Source organism: Physella acuta, unplaced genomic scaffold (genome assembly GCF_028476545.2).
Source record: "Physella acuta isolate Inbredline_101_S28 unplaced genomic scaffold, ASM2847654v3 ptg000155l, whole genome shotgun sequence".
Lineage (NCBI taxonomy): Eukaryota > Metazoa > Mollusca > Gastropoda > Physidae > Physella > Physella acuta.
The window spans coordinates 1,177,501-1,203,045 of NW_026731674.1; the positions used below are offsets into that span (position 1 = coordinate 1,177,501).

At 39.8% G+C, this 25,545-nt stretch overlaps 2 protein-coding genes across 6 annotated transcripts in view; one reads left to right on the forward strand and one right to left on the reverse strand.

The window, feature by feature from the left end:
* LOC131935711 (deubiquitinase DESI2) overlaps nucleotides 1-9,125 on the forward strand; it is a 20,407-nt gene extending 11,282 nt beyond the window's left edge. For all 5 annotated transcript variants that reach the window (XM_059292266.1, XM_059292265.1, XM_059292269.1 and 2 more), the window contains 4 exons: nucleotides 3,278-3,350; nucleotides 4,261-4,354; nucleotides 4,876-5,017; nucleotides 8,620-9,125. In XM_059292266.1, coding sequence (XP_059148249.1) covers nucleotides 3,278-3,350; nucleotides 4,261-4,354; nucleotides 4,876-5,017; nucleotides 8,620-8,787 — 477 coding nt within the window. In that variant the 3' untranslated portion in view covers nucleotides 8,788-9,125. The remainder of the gene's footprint in view (nucleotides 1-3,277; nucleotides 3,351-4,260; nucleotides 4,355-4,875; nucleotides 5,018-8,619) is intronic.
* A 36-nt stretch (nucleotides 9,126-9,161) lies between these two features.
* Nucleotides 9,162-10,751, reverse strand: LOC131935716 (uncharacterized). The gene has a single exon (XM_059292287.1). It carries the CDS (start codon nucleotides 10,749-10,751, stop codon nucleotides 9,162-9,164), a length of 1,590 nt encoding a protein of 529 aa, XP_059148270.1.
* Nucleotides 10,752-25,545: the final 14,794 nt, after the last annotated feature.

Below are 25,545 nucleotides of genomic sequence, written 5' to 3' on the forward strand. Positions count from 1 at the left end.
TGACTTTATGGCTAGTGACAAAGTTCTATGACTTTATGGCTAGTGACAAAGTTCTATGACTTTATGGCTAGTGACAAAGTTATATGACTTTATGGCTAGTGACAAAGTTCTATGACTTTATGGCTAGTGACAAAGTTCTATGACTTTATGGCTTGTGACAAAGTTCTATGACTTTATGGCTAGTGACAAAGTTCTATGACTTTATGGCTAGTGACAAAGTTCTATGACTTTATGGCTAGTGACAAAGTTCTATGACTTTATGGCTAGTGACAAAGTTCTATGACTTTATGGCTAGTGACAAAGTTCTATGACTTTATGGCTAGTGACAAAGTTCTATGACTTTATGGCTAGTGACAAAGTTCTATGACTTTATGGCTAGTGACAAAGTTCTATGACTTTATGGCTTGTGACAAAGTTCTATGACTTTATGGCTAGTGACAAAGTTCTATGACTTTATGGCTAGTGACAAAGTTCTATGACTTTATGGCTAGTGACAAAGTTCTATGACTTTATGGCTAGTGACAAAGTTCTATGACTTTATGGCTAGTGACAAAGTTCTATGACTTTATGGCTAGTGACAAAGTTCTATGACTTTATGGCTAGTGACAAAGTTCTATGACTTTATGGCTAGTGACAAAGTTCTATGACTTTATGGCTTGTGACAAAGTTCTATGACTTTATGGCTAGTGACAAAGTTCTATGACTTTATGGCTAGTGACAAAGTTCTATGACTTTATGGCTAGTGACAAAGTTCTATGACTTTATGGCTAGTGACAAAGTTCTATGACTTTATGGCTAGTGACAAAGTTCTATGACTTTATGGCTAGTGACAAAGTTCTATGACTTTATGGCTAGTGACAAAGTTCTTTGACTTTATGGCTAGTGACAAAGTTCTTTGACTTTATGGCTAGTGACAAAGTTCTATGACTTTATGGCTAGTGACAAAGTTCTATGACTTTATGGCTAGTGACAAAGTTCTATGACTTTATGGCTAGTGACAAAGTTCTATGACTTTATGGCTAGTGACCTATGACTTTATGGCTAGTGACAAAGTTCTATGACTTTATGGCTAGTGACAAAGTTCTTTGACTTTATGGCTAGTGACAAAGTTCTATGACTTTATGGCTAGTGACAAAGTTCTATGACTTTATGGCTAGTGACAAAGTTCTATGACTTTATGGCTAGTGACAAAGTTATATGACTTTATGGCTAGTGACAAAGTTCTATGACTTTATGGCTAGTGACAAAGTTCTATGACTTTATGGCTAGTGACAAAGTTCTATGACTTTATGGCTAGTGACAAAGTTCTATGACTTTATGGCTAGTGACAAAGTTCTATGACTTTATGGCTAGTGACAAAGTTCTATGACTTTATGGCTAGTGACAAAGTTCTTTGACTTTATGGCTAGTGACAAAGTTCTTTGACTTTATGGCTAGTGACAAAGTTCTATGACTTTATGGCTAGTGACAAAGTTCTATGACTTTATGGCTAGTGACAAAGTTCTATGACTTTATGGCTAGTGACAAAGTTCTATGACTTTATGGCTAGTGACAAAGTTCTATGACTTGTGACAAAGTTCTATGACTTTATGGCTAGTGACCTATGACTTTATGGCTAGTGACAAAGTTCTATGACTTTATGGCTAGTGACAAAGTTCTATGACTTTATGGCTAGTGACAAAGTTCTATGACTTTATGGCTAGTGACAAAGTTCTATGACTTGTGACAAAGTTCTATGACTTTATGGCTAGTGACCTATGACTTTATGGCTAGTGACCTATGACTTTATGGCTAGTGACAAAGTTCTATGACTTTATGGCTAGTGACCTATGACTTTATGGCTTGTGACAAAGTTCTATGACTTTATGGCTAGTGACAAAGTTCTATGACTTTATGGCTAGTGACCTATGACTTTATGGCTAGTGACAAAGTTCTATGACTTTATGGCTAGTGACAAAGTTCTATGACTTTATGGCTTGTGACAAAGTTCTATGACTTTATGGCTAGTGACCTATGACTTTATGGCTTGTGACAAAGTTCTATGACTTTATGGCTAGTGACCTATGACTTTATGGCTAGTGACCTATGACTTTATGGCTAGTGACAAAGTTCTATGACTTTATGGCTAGTGACAAAGTTCTATGACTTTATGGCTTGTGACAAAGTTCTATGACTTTATGGCTAGTGACCTATGACTTTATGGCTTGTGACAAAGTTCTATGACTTTATGGCTAGTGACCTATGACTTTATGGCTAGTGACCTATGACTTTATGGCTTGTGACAAAGTTCTATGACTTTATGGCTAGTGACAAAGTTCTATGACTTTATGGCTTGTGACAAAGTTCTATGACTTTATGGCTAGTGACCTATGACTTTATGGCTAGTGACCTATGACTTTATGGCTTGTGACAAAGTTCTATGACTTTATGGCTTGTGACAAAGTTCTATGACTTTATGGCTAGTGACCTATGACTTTATGGCTAGTGACCTATGACTTTATGGCTAGTGACCTATGACTTTATGGCTAGTGACCTATGACTTTATCGCTAGTGACCTATGACTTTATGGCTAGTGACCTATGACTTTATGGCTAGTGACCTATGACTTTATGGCTAGTGACCTATGACTTTATGGCTAGTGACCTATGACTTTATGGCTTGTGACAAAGTTCTATGACTTTATGGCTAGTGACAAAGTTCTATGACTTTATGGCTTGTGACCTATGACTTTATGGCTAGTGACCTATGACTTTATGGCTAGTGACAAAGTTCTATGACTTTATGGCTAGTGACAAAGTTCTATGACTTTATGGCTTGTGACAAAGTTCTATGACTTTATGGCTAGTGACCTATGACTTTATGGCTAGTGACCTATAACTTTATGGCTTGTGACAAAGTTCTATGACTTTATGGCTTGTGACAAAGTTCTATGACTTTATGGCTAGTGACCTATGACTTTATGGCTAGTGACCTTTGACTTTATGGCTAGTGACCTATGACTTTATGGCTAGTGACCTATGACTTTATCGCTAGTGACCTATGACTTTATGGCTAGTGACCTATGACTTTATGGCTAGTGACCTATGACTTTATGGCTAGTGACCTATGACTTTATGGCTAGTGACCTATGACTTTATGGCTAGTGACCTATGACTTTATGGCTAGTGACCTATGACTTTATGGCTAGTGACCTATGACTTTATGGCTAGTGACCTATGACTTTATGGCTAGTGACCTATGACTTTATGGCTAGTGACCTATGACTTGATTGTTTCAGTACTGGATGAACGAGTACACTTCATCACTTGGTATTGGTGTCTTTCACTCTGGTGTGCAGGTTTATGGTACAGGTAGGGTCATTTTAACTATTGTTGGCTCCTTAAGTTTGCCTAATATTTCACATATATCCAGTTTGCCTAATGTTTCACATATAACCAGTTTGCCTGATATTTCACATATAACCAGTTTGCCTAATATTTCACATATAACCAGTTTGCCTGATATTTCACATATAACCAGTTTGCCTGATATTTCACATATAACCAGTTTGCCTGATATTTCACATATAACCAGTTTGCCTGATATTTCCCATATAACCAGTTTGCCTAATATTTCACATATAACCAGTTTGCCTAATGTTTCACATATAACCAGTTTGCCTGATATTTCACATATAACCAGTTTGCCTGATATTTCCCATATAACCAGTTTGCCTAATATTTCACATATAACCAGTTTGCCTAATGTTTCACATATAACCAGTTTGCCTGATATTTCACATATAACCAGTTTGCCTTCTTCTTCTTCTTCTTCGTTCTTAATTTTTGAATATGGTGGAGGATTCAGACAACAAGTCCAACTTCGTGGACAAACCGGACTGTGGTTTCCAGTTTGTCAGATGTCCCATATAATTTTTCCCTGAGTGGGGTGGGCTGGGGCAAGTGTCTGACTCTTGCCTGGCTATACAGAGTACATTCCTGATCCAGTTTGCCTGATATTTCCCATATAACCTGTTTGCTTAATATTTCACATATAACCAGTTTGCCTAATATTTCACATATAACCAGTTTGCCTAATATTTCACATATAACCAGTTTGCCTAATATTTCACATATAACCAGTTTGCCTGATATTTCACATATAACCAGTTTGCCTGAAATTTCACAGATAACCAGTTTGCCTAATATTTCACATATAACCAGTTTGCCTAATATTTCACATATAACCAGTTTGCCTAATGTTTGCCTAATGTTTGCCTAGAGTTTGCCTATGGAGGACATCCTTTACCCCTGTCAGGTGTTTTTGAGATAGAACCACGAGATGCTGACGACCTTGGGGAGCAATTCAAGTTCAAGTAGGTCACATGTCATCCATTCATTAATTGACTTGGTGTCATCCATTCACTAATTGACTTGGTGTCATCCATTCACTAATTGACTTGGTGTCATCCATTCACTAATTGACCTGATGTCATCCATTCATTAATTGACTAGGTGTCATCCATTCACTAATTGACTTGGTGTCATCCATTCACTAATTGACTTGGTGTCATCCATTCACTAATTGACTTGGTGTCATCCATTCACTAATTGACTTGGTGTCATCCATTCACTAATTGACTTGGTGTCATCCATTCACTAATTGACTTGGTGTCATCCATTCACTAATTGACTTGATGTCATCCATTCACTAATTGACTTGGTGTCATCCATTCACTAATTGACTTGGTGTCATCCATTCACTAATTGACTTGGTGTCATCCATTCACTAATCCACTTGGTATCATCCATTCACTAATTGACTTGATGTCATCCATTCACTAATTGACTTGATGTCATCCATTCACTAATCCACTTGGTATCATCCATTGGTTAGAGAGGCCATACCTATAGGCTACACAGACTTTACAGCCAATGATGTGAGAAAGATCACAGAAGAATTGGGAAAAGAATTTCGTGGAGATCAGTATCATTTGTTAAACAAAAATTGTAATCATTTTACATCATCCCTGGTTCAGGTAAGTCATCAGAGCCACTAGTCCAGCATTTTACAGCTTTTGTTGTCACCATCTCTCATGTCACCATCTCCTGTCATGTCACCATCTCCCCTTATGTCACCATCTCCCCTCATGTCACCATCTCCCCTCATGTCACCATCTCCCCTCATGTCACCATCTCTCATGTCACCATCTCCCCTCATGTCACCATCTCTCCTCATGTCATCATCTCCCCCCATGTCACCATCTCCTGTCATGTCACCATCTCCTGTCATGTCACCATCTCCCCCATGTCACCATCTCCCCTCATGTCACCATCTCCCCTCCTGTCACCATCTCCCCTCATGTCACCATCTCCCCTCATGTCACCATCTCCCCTCATGTCACCATCCTTCATGTCACCATCTCCCCCCATGTCACCATCTCCCCCCATGTCACCATCTCCCCCCATGTCACCATCTCCCCCCATGTCACCATCTCTCATGTCACCATCTCCCCCATGTCACCATTTGCCCTCATGTCACCATCTCCCCTCGTGTCACCATCTCCCCTCATGTCTGTCTGTAGATTCTGTGTGTTAAAGAGCTGCCTAGCTGGGTCAACCGCCTGGCCTATGTCAGCTCGTGTCACCATCTCCCCCATGTCACCATATCTCCCCATGTCACCATCTCCCCCATGTCACCATCTCTCCCCATGTCACCATCTCTCCCCATGTCACCATCTCTCCCCATGTCACCATCTCCCCCCATGTCACCATCTCCCCCCATGTCACCATCTCCCTTCATGTCCCTTCATGTCACCATCTCCCCTCATGTCCCCCCATGTCACCATCTCCCCCCATGTCACCATCTCCCCATGTCACCATCTCCCCTCATGTCACCATCTCCCCTCATGTCACCATCTCCCCCCATGTCACCATCTCCCCCCCATGTCACCATCTCTCCTCATGTCACCATTTCCCCTCATGTCACCATCTCCCCCCATGTCACCATCTCCTGTCATGTCACCATCTCTCCTCATGTCCCCCCATGTCACCATCTCTCATGTCACAATCTCCCCTCATGTCACCATCTCTCCTCATGTCACCATTTCCCCTCTTGTCACCATCTCCCCATGTCACCATCTCCCCCATGTCACCATCTCCCCCCATGTCACCATCTCCCCATGTCACCATCTCCCCTCATGTCACCATCTCCCCTCATGTCACCATCTCCTGTCATGTCACCATCTCCCCCCATGTCACCATCTCCCCACCCATGTCACCATCTCTCCTCATGTCACCATTTCCCCTCATGTCACCATTTCCCCTCATGTCACCATCTCCCCCCATGTCACCATCTCCTGTCATGTCACCATCTCTCCTCATGTCCCCCCATGTCACCATCTCTCATGTCACAATCTCCTCTCATGTCACCATCTCCTCATGTCACCATTTCCGCTCTTGTCACCATCTCCCCTCATGTCACCATCTCTCCTCATATCACCATCTCTCCTCATGTCCCCCCATATCACCATCTCTCATGTCACCATCTCTCCTCATGTCACCATCTCCCCCCAAGTCACAATCTCCCCTCATGTCACCATCTCCCCCCATGTCACCATCTCCCCTCATGTCACCATCTCCCCCATGTCACCATCTCCCCCCCATGTTACCATCTCCCCCCATGTCACCATCTCCCCCATGTCACCATCTCCCCCATGTCACCATCTCTCATGTCACCATCTCCCCTCATGTCACCATCTCCTGTCATGTCACCATCTCCCCCATGTCACCATCTCCACCCATGTCACCATCTCCCCTCATGTCACCATCTCCCCCCATGTCACCATCTCCCCCCATGTCACCATCTCTCCTCATGTCACCATTTCCCCTCTTGTCACCATCTCCCCATGTCACCATCTCCCCATCTCCCCCCATGTCACCATCTCCCCATGTCACCATCTCCCCCATGTCACCATCTCCCCCCATGTCACCATCTCCCCTCATGTCACCATCTCCCCTCATGTCACCATCTCCTGTCATGTCACCATCTCCCCCCCCCCCATGTCACCATCTCCCCCCATGTCACCATCTCTCCTCATGTCACCATTTCCCCTCATGTCACCATCTCCCCCCATGTCACCATCTCCTGTCATGTCACCATCTCCCCCATGTCACCATCTCCCCCCATGTCACCATCTCCCCCCATGTCACCATCTCCCCTCATGTCACCATCTCTCATGTCACCATCTCCCCCATGTCACCATCTCCCCCCATGTCACCATCTCCCCCATGTCACCATCTCCCCCATGTCACCATCTCCCCTCATGTCACCATCTCCTGTCATGTCACCATCTCCCCCCATGTCACCATCTCTCCTCATGTCACCATCTCCCCTCATGTCACCATCTCCTGTCATGTCACCATCCCCCCCCCCATGTCACCATCTCCCCCATGTCACCATCTCTCCTCATGTCACCATCTCTCCCCATGTCACCATCTCTCCTCATGTCACCATTTCCCCTCTTGTCACCATCTCCCCATGTCACCATCTCTCCTCATGTCACCATCTCTCCTCATGTCCCCCCATATCACTATCTCTCATGTCACCATCTCTCCTCATGTCCCCCCATATCACTATCTCTCATGTCACCATCTCTCCTCATGTCACCATCTCTCCTCATGTCACCATTTCCCCTCTTTTCACCATCTCCCCATGTCACCATCTCTCCTCATGTCACCATCTCTCCTCATGTCCCCCCATATCACCATCTCTCATGTCACCATCTCTCCTCATGTCACCATTTCCCCTCTTGTCACCATCTCTCCTCATGTCACCATCTCCCCCCATGTCACCATCTCCCCCCCCATGTCACCATCTCCCCCCCATGTCACCATCTCCCCTCATGTCACCATCTCTCATGTCACAATCTCCCCCATGTCACCATCTCCCCCCATGTCACCATCTCCCCCCATGTCACCATCTCCCCCCATGTCACCATCTCCCCCATGTCACCATCTCCCCCCATGTCACCACCTCCCCCATGTCACCATCTCCCCCCCCATGTCACCATCTCCCCATGTCACCATCTCCCCTCATGTCACCATCTCTCATGTCACCATCTCCCCCATGTCACCATCTCCCCATGTCACCATCTCCCCATGTCACCATCGCCCCTCATGTCATCATCTCTCATGTCACCATCTCCCCCATGTCACCATCTCCCCCCATGTCACCATCTCCCCTCATGTCACCATCTCCCCTCATGTCACCATCTCCCCCATGTCACCATCTCCCCTCATGTCACCATCTCCCCCATGTCACCATCTCCCCATGTCACCATCTCCCCTCATGTCACCATCTCTCATGTCACCATCTCCCCCATGTCACCATCTCCCCCCATGTCACCATCTCTCATGTCACCATCTCCCCCATGTCACCATCTCCCCCCATGTCACCATCTCCCCCCCATGTCACCATCTCCCCTCATGTCACCATCTCCCCTCATGTCACCATCTCCCCTCATGTAACCATCTCCCCTCATGTCACCATTTCCCCCCATGTCACCATTTCCCCCCATGTCACCATGTCCCCCCATGTCACCATCTCCCCCATGTCACTATCTCTCATGTCTGTCTGTAGATACTGTGTGGTAAAGAGCTGCCTAGCTGGGTCAACCGCCTGGCCTATGTCAGCTCGTGTATTCCATTTCTTGAGAGAGCCCTGCCTAAAGAGTGGCTGACACCCAACGCCCTGCAGAATGTTCTGGAGACTCCGGATGGAGCGGGGGAGGCTAGCAACAAGAGATGACTGCTCTTTTCATCTCATCTACCAAAGACAAATTGTGGGGATGCAGTTGACCAAATGGGGGGGGGGGGGGGAGTACAGTTGACCTGATAATTGGGATGTCAAGTTGACGCAATGGTGTGGGTGTGTTGAGCTATGGGGCATATGAGGACCATTATCTCATCTGTTTTTTTAATTGATTTTACAATGTTATAACAAACAATTTTTCCCTTGATTCCCCCCCCCCCCCCACATTTTCCTGTTGTTTTATTGCCTGACTGACTGATGTAAATATTGCCTGGATGTGGACATGGAAGTTCTGTAACCAGTTTTAAAATGTTGAAAATATTTTATGAACACCTTTCTAGTCTTTTGTTGTTTAGTGGTATGTGAGGGGCTCAGTAAGCCTGTAGGAGGGCCATGTCACCAGTTGCTTGTGAGAGGGCCATCTCACCAGTTGGTTGTGAGAGGGCCATGTCACCAGTTGGTTGTGAGAGGGCCATGTCACCAGTTGCTTGTGAGAGGGCCATCTCACCAGTTGGTTGTGAGAGGGCCATGTCACCAGTTGGTTGTGAGAGGGCCATGTCACTAGCTGGTTGTGAGAGGGCCATGTCACCAGATGCTTGTGAGAGGGCCATGTCACCAGTTGCTTGTGAGAGGGCCATGACACCAGTTGGTTGTGAGAGGGCCATGTCACCAGTTGCTTGTGAGAGGGCCATCTCACCAGTTGGTTGTGAGAGGGCCATGTCACCAGTTGCTTGTGAGAGGGCCATGTCACCAGTTGCTTGTGAGAGGGCCATGTCACCAGTTGCTTGTGAGAGGGCCATGTCACCAGTTGCTTGTGAGAGGGCCATGTCACCAGTTGGTTGTGAGAGGGCCATCTCACCAGTTGCTTGTGAGAGGGCCATGTCACCAGTTGCTTGTGAGAGGGCCATCTCACCAGTTGCTTGTGAGAGGGCCATGTCACCAGTTGCTTGTGAGAGGGCCATGTCACCAGTTGCTTGTGAGAGGGCCATGTCACCAGTTGCTTGTGAGAGGGCCATGTCACCAGTTGCTTGTGAGAGGGCCATGTCACCAGTTGGTTGTGAGAGGGCCATGTCACCAGTTGCTTGTGAGAGGGCCATGTCACCAGTTGCTTGTGAGAGGGCCATGTCACCAGTTGCTTGTGAGAGGGCCATGTCACCTGTTGCTTGTGAGAGGGCCATCTCACCAGTTGCTTGTGAGAGGGCCATGTCACCAGTTGCTTGTGAGAGGGCCATGTCACCAGTTGGTTGTGAGAGGGCCATGTCACCAGTTGCTTGTGAGAGGGCCATGTCACCAGTTGCTTGTGAGAGGGCCATGTCACCAGTTGCTTGTGAGAGGGCCATGTCACCAGTTGCTTGTGAGAGGGCCATGTCACCAGTTGCTTGTGAGAGGGCCATGTCACCAGTTGCTTGTGAGAGGGCCATGTCACCAGTTGGTTGTGAGAGGGCCATGTCACCAGTTGCTTGTGAGAGGGCCATGTCACCAGTTGGTTGTGAGAGGGCCATGTCACCAGTTGCTTGTGAGAGGGCCATCTCACCAGTTGCTTGTGAGAGGGCCATGTCACCAGTTGCTTGTGAGAGGGCCATGTCACCAGTTGGTTGTGAGAGGGCCATCTCACCAGTTGCTTGTGAGAGGGCCATGTCACCAGTTGCTTGTGAGAGGGCCATGTCACCAGTTGCTTGTGAGAGGGCCATGTCACCAGTTGCTTGTGAGAGGGCCATGTCACCAGTTGGTTGTGAGAGGGCCATGTCACCAGTTGCTTGTGAGAGGGCCATGTCACCAGTTGCTTGTGAGAGGGCCATGTCACCAGTTGCTTGTGAGAGGGCCATGTCACCAGTTGCTTGTGAGAGGGCCATGTCACCAGTTGCTTGTGAGAGGGCCATGTCACCAGTTGCTTGTGAGAGGGCCATGTCACCAGTTGGTTGTGAGAGGGCCATGTCACCAGTTGGTTGTGAGAGGGCCATGTCACCAGTTGCTTGTGAGAGGGCCATGTCACCAGTTGCTTGTGAGAGGGCCATGTCACCAGTTGCTTGTGAGAGGGCCATGTCACCAGTTGCTTGTGAGAGGGCCATGTCACCAGCTACACAAAACTTCAGGGACCAGTATTTGTGCGACCAGTATTTGTGCTACACAAAACTTCAGGGACCAGCAGGGACCAGTATTTGTGCTACACAAAACTTCAGGGACCAGTATTTGTGCTACACAAAACTTCAGGGACCAGTATTTGTGCTACACAAAACTTCAGGGACCAGCAGGGACCAGTATTTGTGCTACACAAAACTTCAGGGACCAGTATTTGTGCTACACAAAACTTAGGGACCAGAAGGGACCAGTATTTGTGCTACACAAAACTTCAGGGACCAGCAGGGACCAGTATTTGTGCTACACAAAACTTCAGGGACCAGTATTTGTGCTACACAAAACTTCAGGGACCAGCAGGGACCAGTATTTGTGCTACACAAAACTTCAGGGACCAGCAGGGACCAGTATTTGTGCTACACAAAACTTCAGGGACCAGTATTTGTGCTACACAAAACTTCAGGGACCAGCAGGGACCAGTATTTGTGCTACACAAAACTTCAGGGACCAGTATTTGTGCGACCAGTATTTGTGCTACACAAAACTTCAGGGACCAGCAGGGACCAGTATTTGTGCTACACAAAACTGCAGGGACCAGCAGGGACCAGTATTTGTGCTACACAAAACTTCAGGGACCAGTATTTGTGCTACACAAAACTTCAGGGACCAGTATTTGTGCTACACAAAACTTCAGGGACCAGCAGGGACCAGTATTTGTGCTACACAAAACTTCAGGGACCAGTATTTGTGCGACCAGTATTTGTGCTACACAAAACTTCAGGGACCAGCAGGGACCAGTATTTGTGCTACACAAAACTTCAGGGACCAGTATTTGTGCTACACAAAACTTCAGGGACCAGCAGGGACCAGTATTTGTGCTACACAAAACTGCAGGGACCAGCAGGGACCAGTATTTGTGCTACACAAAACTTCAGGGACCAGTATTTGTGCTACACAAAACTTCAGGGACCAGTATTTGTGCTACACAAAACTTCAGGGACCAGCAGGGACCAGTATTTGTGCTACACAAAACTTCAGGGACCAGCAGGGACCAGTATTTGTGCTACACAAAACGAAGCATACATCACCCTGTACAAACAACAAAACCATTTAAATGATTTAAACAAAAACAAAAAAAATTCATAAAGAACGTTTATGTAATAATGCACCAATACTAAAGAGGAGAAAAGAAATGACCCTACAATATGTAATGAACATGAGTTGATACGAATTCTTCCATCAGTTTTGTTTTTTAAGATTTTTACCTCTAGAGTATAGCAGCGGGGAAAAAAAATTCCTGAAAATAAAACAGAAATTTAATATTTTTAGAATCAATTTTATGAATTCTGCCTATCCAGAGAACCTCAAAATAATTTTTTTGAGTTTAACTTAAACTACATTTCTATTTATTTTCAGCAAACCGTATGTTATAAACTGAAGGTTGTTCTGTAACACTAACATTGATTGGCTGTACTGGAACTAGGGGTGTCAAACTGATTTTTTAAAACGGTTCCAGAGCTTTTTTGAAAGTTGTCAAGAACTCATGATTCTAAGATTGTTGGGAAAAAAAGTCACAGGAAAAAAAAAACAGGAAAAAAGTCACAAATATATATTTACATGGAATTTGTTAATATTTTTATGTATTAAATATTCAGAGAGTGCAAATTAACTTAGGGTTAATTAAATGTAATGTAATGTGTGCAGGTTGTATACGCATATAGTAATTTTTTAAATCCATCTAAAAATATTTAGTATGAAGTGTTTGATTGTAATTATGTTAAACATAATATTAATAGCATTTAATTGAATGCTCCAAAGGCCGCCATTTCCATCATGTTTTTTTTTTTTTAAATACCATCTGACTTACTGCTCTCAACTCATTGCAACAATAATTATGCTTAGTTCAACCACCTTTACTGACCACATTTATCACGCTCATTACATAACAAAGCTTGGTATCAAAACAGAAAGCCGACAAGGTTCAAAGGCTGTCATTGACGCATAACGTCAACAACACAAAATATATTCGGACAATGCCTACAGAGGTGAGGCCGACCATAAAATAGCCTACGGCAAAACATATGCAAAGCACAATGATGTGCCTAAATTTCTTTTATAATTAACTTCTCTAACAAAAGTTGAGGTTATTGTGTAAATTATGTTAGAGTATTTTTACTTACAATTGTTATAAACCATAATGCTTTTAACGTCTATAAATAATTTATGCTATAAAAAAATACAACCCACAACAATAAACTTACAAAATTTTACAATTCTTAACAAATAAATCAAAATATTTCTAAAAAGATTTTTGTGACTTTTTTTTCTGTGACTTTTTTTCCTAGCAAAAACTGTGACTTTTTTTCTGTGGTTTTTTTTTCCTGTGACTTTTTTCCGCTCAACGATTCTAAGATAGTGGGCACTAAATTTGTTCGTATATCTCAAGTAGTAAAAAAGATATGACGTTTTAAAACATTGGTTTTTAACTTCTTTTTTCCAACAGCCTTTATAAAAAGTACCATGTTTGAGAGGTTATATTAGTCCAAACTGGCGAAAAAGTGCGTTTTGGGGTAATTTTTTACGGTTGTGCTATAAGAATAAAGTTTAAGTCTTTGTCGAATTCTGGTATTTTTATATCTGTAGCACATTTTTGAATGTGTTTCATATTTGTTTGAAAAGTTTCAGTTACGTCAACAAATTTCACCGTTTTGCGAGTACCGATCGACCCCACACTGTTTCATTTGGTCGCGGCTAAGCATCGTAAAATCATAATCTTAATATTATTTTAAAGATTTTTTTGATGTATAAATTGAAAAAAATAACTTGTTTGTTTCATTTTAAAAAATCAGTTTTTAAATGACGATATATACACGAAAACAAACTAATTGTTTCAATTTTTACACCGATGTAAAGTTCACTTTTATAAGTGAGTAGCTCGCCGAACGGTTTTAAAGGTTGACGACCGATGATGCTAAACGGATTTTACCCTTGCTAGAGCCTTCAAACAAGTTGTAAGTACCATTTTTAGAGTTTCATTTCCATTTTGATAAATGAATTTTAAGATTGAATGTCATTTTGGTTTAATTAGTACAAGTTATTAATGTAAATTTGAACGCTACGAGTCCACTGTTTTAGCGTGTGAACTACGCTTGTAAACAGGGTGTGTTTAGATGTGAAGCTATTTAATTACGAAGTGACTACTCGGAAGATTTTTCTCCCCAACGTCTCCACTTAGTCGGCAAAAGATAGCTCTGCGCATGCGCAGTGACCTAGGGTTAGGGCTAGAAAAGTAGGAACAGAATGAAAAGTAACGAAGTTTACTGGCTGTCGTCCACACTCTCTGCTGCCACTCTGCGATTTGTTTTTCTTAACGGATGATTTTTTATCTTGATCGAGTTACGGTAAGCGGAATGAAGAAATTAAATAACAAACAAGTTAATAAAAAGTCTAGTGACAATTTAACCGCAATTTCCTTAATTAATTTTTTGTGACCGAACGAAAGGATATTTTTGAAAACTTTTTTCGGCAATATTGTTCTAAATTATGTCAGGAATCGATTGGTAAATGTTTCAAGTCGCTAAGTGGTCTGGTTCCCAAGATATGGGCCAAAAACTGCATTTTTTTCGAGGTTTTTTGGCTCTTCCGGGAAATCCAGGAAGGAATTCCGGGAATTTTTTGACCCACAATCATCCTCGGAACTTGCTTATCATATTTGCTATCTATATTGCTTCGTTGAGGAGGAGATACGACTTAAAGCTGCGGACACACATCCATCCATCCAGAAATAACGAATTAATAATCGCAATTGTCAGTATGGAAATTGCGCTAAAAAGTAGCGCAGAGCCTTTTACGGTCAAAGGGAGAAAAGAATGAATATTTTTGTTTTCGTATTGTCATGTAAGAGTTGTCTCTATTTTTTTCCCTTTAGATTTTAAACATTAAACTTCAGAAAAAAAAGAGCACTAAAGGATAATGAAATTTTCTTGTCCTGACAATATTCATTAGGTTACATGTTACAAAACTATACATTATTGTTTGGGGTGATACGGATATAAAATATATCCAATATAATTTTATAAGGCTTTATTAAATTACAGCCACTTGCGTTAATTTTTTAAAGAAAAATTACAAATGGTTGACAATATTTTTATTAAAAATCTATTTAAAAGATTTTTTTTTTAAAGATTTCAGGACGAAATTTTTTTTTTTTAATTTAAATTAGGAGATTTTTTTTAACAAGTAGGGATAGGAACTCTTGATAAACTAATAATATAAAAAAGATATATATTTAGTTACTCCCCATAGACCATAGAAATAGAACTGTTTATTGACCTACTTACCAGCCCTATTGCGGAAGATAATTAACGTACACGCCCTGTGGTGCTCGGGGCGAGAGTGTGGACAAACCAACGCCTCAATCCAAGAAATACCAACGCCTTCTTTGTTTACATTCAAATCACTCAGATTTTAGAAAACAAGGTCACGCGTCTAAAAATACACGATTGGTAATACATTTAGTTTGGCCAGATAAGTTACACTTCTAAAAAATAACGATTTTAGAACTTCTCGTGCGTTTTACTCAAAAAGTGAAGTCACACGTCTAAAAATACACGATTGGTAACGTATTGAAGCAATCCTAACTTTAAAACATTGGTTTACTGAACTGCACTTTTCATCCGATCGCCGTAAAACATTGGGAAGTTGACAACACTCATAGTTTAGGGAGGTCTCTGGGGGGGGGGGGGGGGGGAATAATTGTCATGGTTTGATCCAAATTAAACTCTGTTGATGTTAGGTGTCTGTTGTGTGTCAAAACTGTTTTTATATTCTACATGGCCATCTTTTAGTCTACAGCCTTTTCAACTGCCGTTTATCTTTCACCGCCAAGCGAATTCAGCCCAGTGACAAACAAGTAGTATCATTAGTATCATTAGTATCATTAGTATCACTATCACAAAACTTAATTTGTGTGACGTCAAATCACCTGATTTGTTAAAGCTGGCCACAACACCCGTGCTGGCCATATCACCCGACCATTTAACTGAAGCAGTGGCGGAACTAGAAAAAAAAGGCCACCCCGCAAAAAAAAAATGTTGGGCCCCATACATATATATATATATATATATATATATATATATATATATATATATATATATATATATATATATATATATATATATATATATATATATATATAAAATTACTAGCTGTATGTCATTACTTCGATATGATGTAAGATAAATTGAAAGTAGCACTCTGAAGAAATAAGAAAAAAAACACAATGCATGCCGAAAAAACAAAAATTGTATCAATCTAAACAAAACAAGTAATTAAAAAAAGTCTAGTGACAATTTTAGCGCAATTTCCTTATGTTATCTAAAAATAGCTCTGTCGTAGCGTAAATCAAGAGCAGGGTTAGTAAAACCATTGGTTAGTTATTAAAACGTTTTTTATTAATTTTTTTTCAGTATTTTACATGTTTTATTTACAATAGAGTAACATGACTAAAAACCATTGCGCGCCCAGCTACCGAACGTGACGTCGCAGCCATTGAACGTGATGGCGCAGCTATTGAACGTGATGACGCGTGTGGTGTGGTTGCATAAAATGCCTACTAATTCGGTCCAAATTTTAATTAATTCAAAAAAATTTTTGTGACCAAACGAAAGGATATTTTTGAAAACTTTCTTCGGCAATATTGTTCTAAATTATGGCAGAAATCGATTGGTACATGTTTCAAGTCGCTAAGTGGTCTGGTTGCCGAGTTATGGGCCAAAAACTACATTTTTTCGAGGTTTTTTGGCCTTTCCGGGAAATCCATGAAAGAACCCCGGAATTTTTATGGCCTATGTTCATCCTCGTAACATAATTGCTTTTGGAACTAGTCCTCGATATTGCTTTGTTGAGGAGGAGATACGACTTAAAGCTGCGGACACACATCCATCCATCCATTCATCCATTCATTCCCAGAAAAGACGAGTTAATAAACGCAATTCTCCAGAATGGAAATTGCGCTAAAAAAAGTATATATACACACTACAACCAAAAACAATAAACGTAACACTATCTGTTTTGTAATTCTTGTAAAAAAAATTTCTTACATAATAATTCCTGGGAAATTATTTAAGACAAGTGAAATAGGGGAAATAATCACTCTCTTAATATAACTATGTATATATTTACACATTTAATTATAAATGTCAAAACAAATAAATAATTACTTTAGAATACAATAAAATTGTTTAACACTATTCGTGTTTACAAAGTGTTTTTGTCTATAATCAGAATTTAATATATCGTCATCATAAATGCTAAAGTATTACAGCATAATGAAAGTTTTTTAAAATTAGAGTTTGTATAAAACCACGCTTTTTGATATAATATAAAAACACTCGGAACAGTAGCCTACATTTAACTAAATAATGGTCTTTAGTTCAAATCATATATTTTTAATTATCTACTGCTTCTTTGTGTTCTTTAAAGATCATTTTTTAACATAGTGATAGGTATGGGTTAGATCGGAACAGTAGCCTACATTTAACTAAATAATGGTCTTTAGTTCAAATCATATATTTTTAATTATCTACTGCTTCTTTGTGTTCTTTAAAGATCATTTTTTTAACATAGTGATAGGTATGGGTTAGATCGGAACAGTAGCTTACATTTAACTAAATAATGGTCTTTAGTTCAAATCATATATTTTTAATTATCTACTGCTTCTTTGTGTTCTTTAAATATCATTTTTTTAACATAGTGATAGGTATGGGTTAGATCACTGTAATGATCACACACCTTTTTACTGGTAATTGCAAAAACAATATTCACGGAGTTTTACGTTTAAAAAACTAAATTTTTGGCGCCATGGTACTTTGATACATCATTACGCGTTTTTCTACATGTACTTAACAGATCAGTTTGGGATGGGTTAAGGGGCGGGGTTAAACTTCATTCACCACTGTCCGGTCACTTTAGGTCAATTATCCAACCCAGTGTTTACCTAGGTGTGACATGTAGCTCTACACAATTGTGGTGGTGAGGTGTGTCTGGGGGGGGGGGGGGGGAGAGAGATAACCAACTGAGAGTGAACATAGTGTCAGTTTTTAGATGACTGTTCTAAACATACATATATATTACGCAAATATATTTTACACAAATATATATTACAGAAATAGATTTAAATAATTAGCAGTGGTATTATGACAATATTTTTTTTACAGAGGGGCCATGGAGGAGGGGAGTTGTAACTGTTACATATAATTTGTAATCGTAATCACCATCGCCCAAACTGTAAGAATACTACTACTTCATTGTGATGACTTTGTTGACCTTGTCAAAATTTCCCCACCACTACGCAGTTTGCTCATAAGTAAATTTAAATAGAGGTGCCACATCAGTTGTATTTGTTTCTGTATTGTAATTTTAAAAAAAAATAATTAATCACACGATTCAAACTGTAGGCCTATATATAAAGTAATTATGTATGAAATTTTATGTATAACATTTTCTAATTCAATTATTCGTAAGCAAATACATTATACAGTTGCCTTAAACTTAACACCCCTCTTGCCAAGTGATACTACCCGTAGAGGTTTTTTAAACATTGCAAAGCATCGTAATGGTTATTTTTAGAATGGCAAACTGATGCAGCTGTTAATACGTGTTTTAAACGTATACACTACTAGACTAGTACAATAATGCTTAATTGCTGCATGAAAAGAAATCTTGTGATTTACATAGATGTCCCGACCAAAAATATTTTTTTAACAAATATCATTGTTTAAAACTTTGAGTTTAAAAAGTTTCCAAAAAGGCGCCACTTTGCTGAAAATGGCCAGAGGGGGAGCAGCCGCTCCCCCTGCTCCCCCCCTGCGTACGCTACTGATATATATATATATATATATATATATATATATATATATATATATATATATATATATATATATATATATATAGCGAAACTATTAGTATTAATAAGGGCCACCCCGCAAAAAAAAATGTTGGGCCCCATATATATATATATATATATATATATATATATATATATATATATATATATATATATATATATATATATATAGCGAAACTATTAGTATTAATAAGGGCCACCCCGCAAAAAAAAATGTTGGGCCCCATATATATATATATATATATATATATATATATATATATATATATATATATATATATATATATATATATATATGCATGGGGCCCAACATTTTTTTTTGCGGGGTGGCCCTTATTAATACTAATAGTTTCGCTGTCTGTCTATCTATGTATCTATCTGACAAGAACGCTCTAGAGAAAACACAAGCAAAATAAAAACATGCACAGTAATTCGAAAACGAAGTATGACGCGGTCACATTTAGCATAGAGTAGAAAATAATCTCAAGCCGGAGAGTGCACACAGTAATATGACGTCATTGATTCTCGAGTAAACATTGAATAAAAAGGAAATTTGTCTAATCTAAATGGTTTGCGTGAAGAGTTTCTTGCATACAATTCTTCGGGTAGGGGCGAAGCCCCACCCCCCGCGTAAGAACGTCTGAGCCCCCCCCCCCCCTTCCCAACTCAAAAGAAATTTCTTCATCGATACTCTATAATAAAATTACCGCCTAATTAATGTGTCTAATCTAAAAAGTGGTTTTCTTGCAATTTCTTTAATGCAATTCTTCGGGTAGTGGCTAAGCGCGACACCAGTGTTTCTTTCAGACTTTTTCCTTCCCGGAGGGGGTGGGGGGGGGGGAACTTTTTTAATCTAAAAAATGTTTAGCGTGCAGTTTTTTTTTTCAAGCATCTCTTCCGGTAGGGGCGAAGCCCCGCCCAGATTCTTCCTTTAGTTTGTATGATCTACAAATGCGACCAGTGTTTCTTTCAGACTTTTTCCTCCCCGGAGAGGGGTGGGGGGTACTTGAAATTTTCGGGGGCGGGGGTAGAATTTTCTGGGAGGTGGCGGACACTGGAAAAAGTATATAAATATATTTCGTTGAATGTGACGGTAGACATGTTTTGGAGTGTGTGTGGGGGGGGGGGGGGGGGGGGAGGGGGGCGAAGCCCCATCCTCCCAAGTAGAGTTGCCTGAAAGAAACTCTGAATGCGACTTTTGTCATGAATGAGATTAGGTGCATGGTTTAGGGATATGCCTATGACTATATGTTGTATAAATTAAAGTACCGAGAAAATAGACAGCACTATCAACCTAGCGCCCGTTGTATCCTTCCTCAACGGGCCATTTCTCTCGTATATATATACATATTTCGTGTAAGTCACGATTCCCCACCCTGGACGGGGAAATACTGCTGGTTATAAAACTGGTTACGGGACGGCCTGGCCTAGAGGTAGAGGGCTAGACAGCTAACCCGAGAGTCATGAGATCGAATCCGGGTTCTAAGCAGTAGAATGTCCCTGATTCCACCCAGCTCTTTATCTGCCCGAACGGGGAGTGATGATGACAATAATACTGGGCACTCTTGGCAGTGGCGGAACTAGAAAAAAAGGGCCACCCCGCAAAAAAAAAAGTTGGGCCCCATAAATACATACATACACACACACACACACACACACACACACACAGATATATATATATATATATATATATATATATATATATATATATATATATATATATATATATATATAAATTAAATAAGAAAATATGAACTTATATTATTTAATATAGGCTTGTTCGAAATTTGAATACATTAAAATTCTTAGTATTTATTTTTAATTAATATATGTTACAACAACACAACATTTGTGCGAGTGCTATTAGTCTGTTTTGAAATTCTGTGTTTCAATGTCTGACATAGTGCTTCATCATTTACATGTCGGTCAAAAGAATATTCAAGCATGAATGCTTTGTATGTGTAATTGTATATCGCCTTATCTTTATTTTTATGTTTATTTTTGTATTTGCATTATTAGTTTTTAATACATTTCCTTCTTATACTATGTCATTCTTTATTATGTATTTTTTTTTAAATTGAGAGAAGTAATTGCTTTTTAATTTGTTAAGTGCAAATCTATTAAAAGTTTCTTAAGAGCACACATATTTGGCTATTTAAAAAGGGAAATAAGTGATGTGAGTGGTTTGAACATTTGCCTATCTTTCACACTACAACTCATGAAGCCTATATATTTTTTTTCCTTTACGAAACAGCGTGTGTTAGCTACTGTAGAATATCACTACTGTAGTAGATCTGTTTTTTTTTTTACAAGAAAATTATTTTTTTAACTATTACAAAATTGATTATGGCCGGCCGTGGGGCCCCTAAACGGCCTGGGCCACCCCGCATTGCGGGGTCTGGCGGCACTGTAGTTCCGCCCCTGAACTGAAGCCGTCACTAATGAGCCGAATGTCAACGCACTGAATATTGAGCCAGATTTGATCAATCCTTGAGATCTCAACAAGCTGCTTGTACTTTTGTAGTGCGGACCGTAGGCTGCTTGACGTTAGATGGACTTAGGCACTCAGGATTTTCTCAATCAGTCGCAGGTCAACACGCGATGGCTTCGACTGGACGGACACACGTCACAAACATCATCGCTGACACTAGTGACGCTGTCAGTGACAGCAAGACACGGCACAGCCAGTCAGGAAAACATTTACCAGCCGCGCGAGCTCTGCCTCCACAGTGGCGTAGCCAGGAATTTGTCATGGGAGGGGTTCAAACATTTTTTCATTTGTATACTATCATATATATATATATATATATATATATATATATATATATATATAGGGGTCCATGGGAGGGGTTATAACCCCCCCCCCAAGTCTACGCCACTGCCTGCTGTAGGTGGAGATGACTGTAGGTGACTAGAAACAGGCGACCCAACTCCCATTTGTCGACACGAGTCATCAGATCAAATCACAGAGAGGATAGAAGAAAAGTGTCAATCACCAGACCACGGGTTTTCAAACTTGGGGTCACGAAGGGCTTTCTGGGAGGTTGCCGATTGGTACACTAAACCTTACTAATGAGAAACAAAACATAAATATTTAAACGAATATCTGAAATTTGGCTTTACTAACATCACTGGAAATGGAATAGAGAAGAAGCAATGCGTACTGTGCAAAGTTGTTCTCAGTCACGAGTTTATGAAATCTTCAAAACTAAAACGTCATTTAATACCAGTCATTCGGAACACACCAAAAAAGATATGTAGTTCTTTCGTCGGTATGAAGCTAGTTGCAAACGTCAGAGACTTGATAGAACAGAACGTTTTCACCAAGGAAACACAGCATTAGTGCAAGCATCATATGAAGTAGCGTTAGAAAATGCCAAGCGAAAAAAAAAAAACGAAAAAAAAAACACAATAGGAGAAAATCTCATCAAACGCTGCTTGTTGAAGATGGTGAAGTTAATTCTTGGAGATTCTAGTGCAGTAAAGATGCAACAAATATCTCTGCCTAATAATACTATTCAGCAGCTTATAGCAGACATGTCCGTAGATGTTAAATAACAAATTTTTATTGAAATCAAGCTTTCACCATTGTTTGCTTTTCAAGTTGATAAATCAACAGACGTGAGTTCGTGTTCGCAGTTGCTGGTCTGTGTCTATATTCATGCGGATGATAGCAAAGAAGAGTTGCTATTTTGTGAAATAGCATGGAGAAAATAAATACGTTTTTTTTTAAAAACTGGATGGTTAAAATGGGTTAAAACGGCTGTGAGGGATTGTACGTATGGTGCGCCATCTATGTTTATGTCAAAATCGGGCTTTCAGAAAACAGAAAAGATTTAGCTCCCTAACCACTGCATGATTTACCAGTATGCCCTCGCCATCAAGACTCCATTGCTAGTAACAGTCGTACTTTATATTTAATCTGGAGCCTTCAAAGAACTGAGCAAAGAAATTAATATAGATCACACAGTTTTGCTTTTCTACACTACAGTACGCTGGCTGTCAAACGAATTGTTGTGAATCGTGTTTTTTAATTGAAATCTTACATCAAATTGTTCTTGGAAAGTGCAAAGGAAACAAGACCTTTTGGTATAGGGCCTACTTAAAATGACATAGAGTGGGTGGAGAGAGTATCATACCAAGCAGATATATTCGAACATCCACATAAGTTTAATGAACGAATATTATCACTTTCCATGATAATCTCGGGGCATTTTTATCAAAGCTGAAAAATTGGCGAAGAAAATAAATCTTGGAAATATTGTACATTTGAGAAACTCTGCAGTGTGGTGGATGAATCTGATTGTGAGATAATTAAAATTTTGAAAGAAGCGATTTCTGGGCATCTTGAATCTCTTGAAAACGAACCGCGGCGCTTTATCTCTAAGCTGATGTTGCCAGCATTCCCGACGAATTACAAGATGAATTCTTTGATTTGCAGAATTAATCCGCGTAAGATGAAAAACTGCTCACACAATTTTGGTGTAGTATTCACCATCCTAATATATAATTCCCCATGTGCGCACTTCTCTCTCTCTCTCTCTCTCTCTCTCTCTCTCTCTGTCTGTCCGCAAAATATTTTCGCCGGACATCACGTCTGAAACGGCAGCGATATATGGAGAACTTTATACGGACTTTTGTTAAAAATAATATGTTAGATGTTTTTAATGTATAACCACAATTTTATTTAAAGAAGAAAAATAAAAATTAAAGGCGTATTCGAATGTAGAGAAACAGTATTATTTATGCAACCGGAAAAGCATTAATAGATGTGAAAAAGTACGCATAAAACTGTGACGTCACTATTGCTTATACATTAACTAATGACGTCATCTGCCGTGTTTAGAATAAAAAGAAGTGAACTATTTCATTCAAATTTGATTTAGATCTACGTACACTATGAAATGTATACAATACAATTTTTCCGGCCTAAACTCATAAAATTTATTTTATTTATTTGGATTCTAGATCTAGATATTCTAGATTCATCTATTCAAATAATACATTTCTATACTAAAGTATTTCAGGCCTTAATTACTTTATTGAAATCTTTGTTTATCTATGCAATTTGCTAATTTCTATAATATATAAAGCAAAGTTGTCGGGTGCCCGATAGGGCACTTCCCGGCGCCGTAGGCGCTTCAAATTTGGCAGGATCTTGCCTTGGGGCGACAGAACACGGAGGCCGGTTGGCCGAAAAGTCTACGATGATGGGGTCAAAACTGACCTCGACTGACCGGCGCCTTATATGAGCTATAAATCGAAAAAAAATGTCCACGGAGGAACCTCTTCATAACTCCTGAGGTCGTAGACCGACCCTCGGGCGAATTAATTAAGCATTCGAATTCTCAATGTTTTCGAAAGCCTAAGCACAGCTGGGCAGCATGCCTAGTTCATACCTAAACGTAAAATTGATTGACTTTTCGAGAATAGATATTTAACACTATTCTGCGATTTAAAAAAAATATTTAAGAAATAAATTATAAAGTGAATATTGATAATGGCATAGGTTGGCGTTAACAAAAACTTAACCGCGAATGTTGAGTAAATAGCATGCAATTTTACTTATCTTAATAAAACAGTTATCAAGAGTAGTTAATATTGAAAGTCTTATAGAAAAATCTTGTTTTAGTGCTTATTAATTTCCATACTAATTTCGGCTTTAATTTTATGGGGGTCGCGGGTCACTTACTTTTTATAAAAGGGGGTCGCCAATCGATAAAGTTTAGGAACCACTGCACTTGACAAAGATTGGTCCTAACAACTAGTCAAAGAAATGTTCCTGATAATTTGCTAAGTTTTAGGAACGAAAATCTCACAAAATCATTAAATCTTTTTTGGACTGTCGCACACACTCATTAGGTAGTCAAAACTGGCGAAAACGTGCGTTTTAGGGTCAGTTTTTGCGGCTTTCAAAAAAATAAAATAATTAATTACTTCTAGTTGTCCTATAAGAATAAAAATTATGTCAATAAAGTTTAAGTCTTTATCTGTCGTAATCTGGTATTTTTATTTCTGTAACACATGTTTGAATGTGTTTTATATTTGTTTGAAAAGTATCAGTTACGTCAACAAATTTCACTGTTTTGCGAGTACCGATCGACCCCACACTGTTTCACACCAGACAATCCTGGCTACTATGTGGACGAACTCAATTATTTACAGGGAACGAAGGTTAAATACTTATAAAATATTAATGAAACACAAAATAAATTTATAATTATTATAACTATACATTTTATCAATTTATTTAAAACAAAAGACACTAAATTTTAAGGACTAATGTGATTAATTTTTTTATTTTCTGTTGTGCACTCTTGATTCTGATTCCCCTGCTGATTAATGTGAAATGCTGCGCCAGTCTCCTTAATAAAATGTACCAGATCAATTTTTAGATGGTGGTGCAATTTATTAAGATAGTACATGTTGTGACTTAGTTTTAAATGTTATATTAGTTGTAAGTGTAAGTAGTACTAGTAGTATTTCTCATTATTTATTTATTTTATATACATATAGTAACAATGAAGGACAGTTAAGTTGTCCTATAGGATGTTGAGAACCACAGTTTGGCACCTTCATCATTGGATATCTCAACCATTGTGGCACAAGCAACGAATATTTCATTCAATAGAATTACTATTAAAAATATACTATCAAGTATAAATTACTTTTAACAAAAAGGTGTTTTCAGGCTTTTTCATGTTTCCAGTTATAGAACAAATAGTAGGCCTACACAATAGGCTAGTAGTAAATTTAATTATATTTTATTAATC

Excerpts from the sequence above, each read along its gene's own strand:
- LOC131935716 (XM_059292287.1), bottom strand. The coding sequence starts at position 10,751 with ATGGCCCTCTCACAACCAACTGGTGACATGGCCCTCTCACAACCAACT.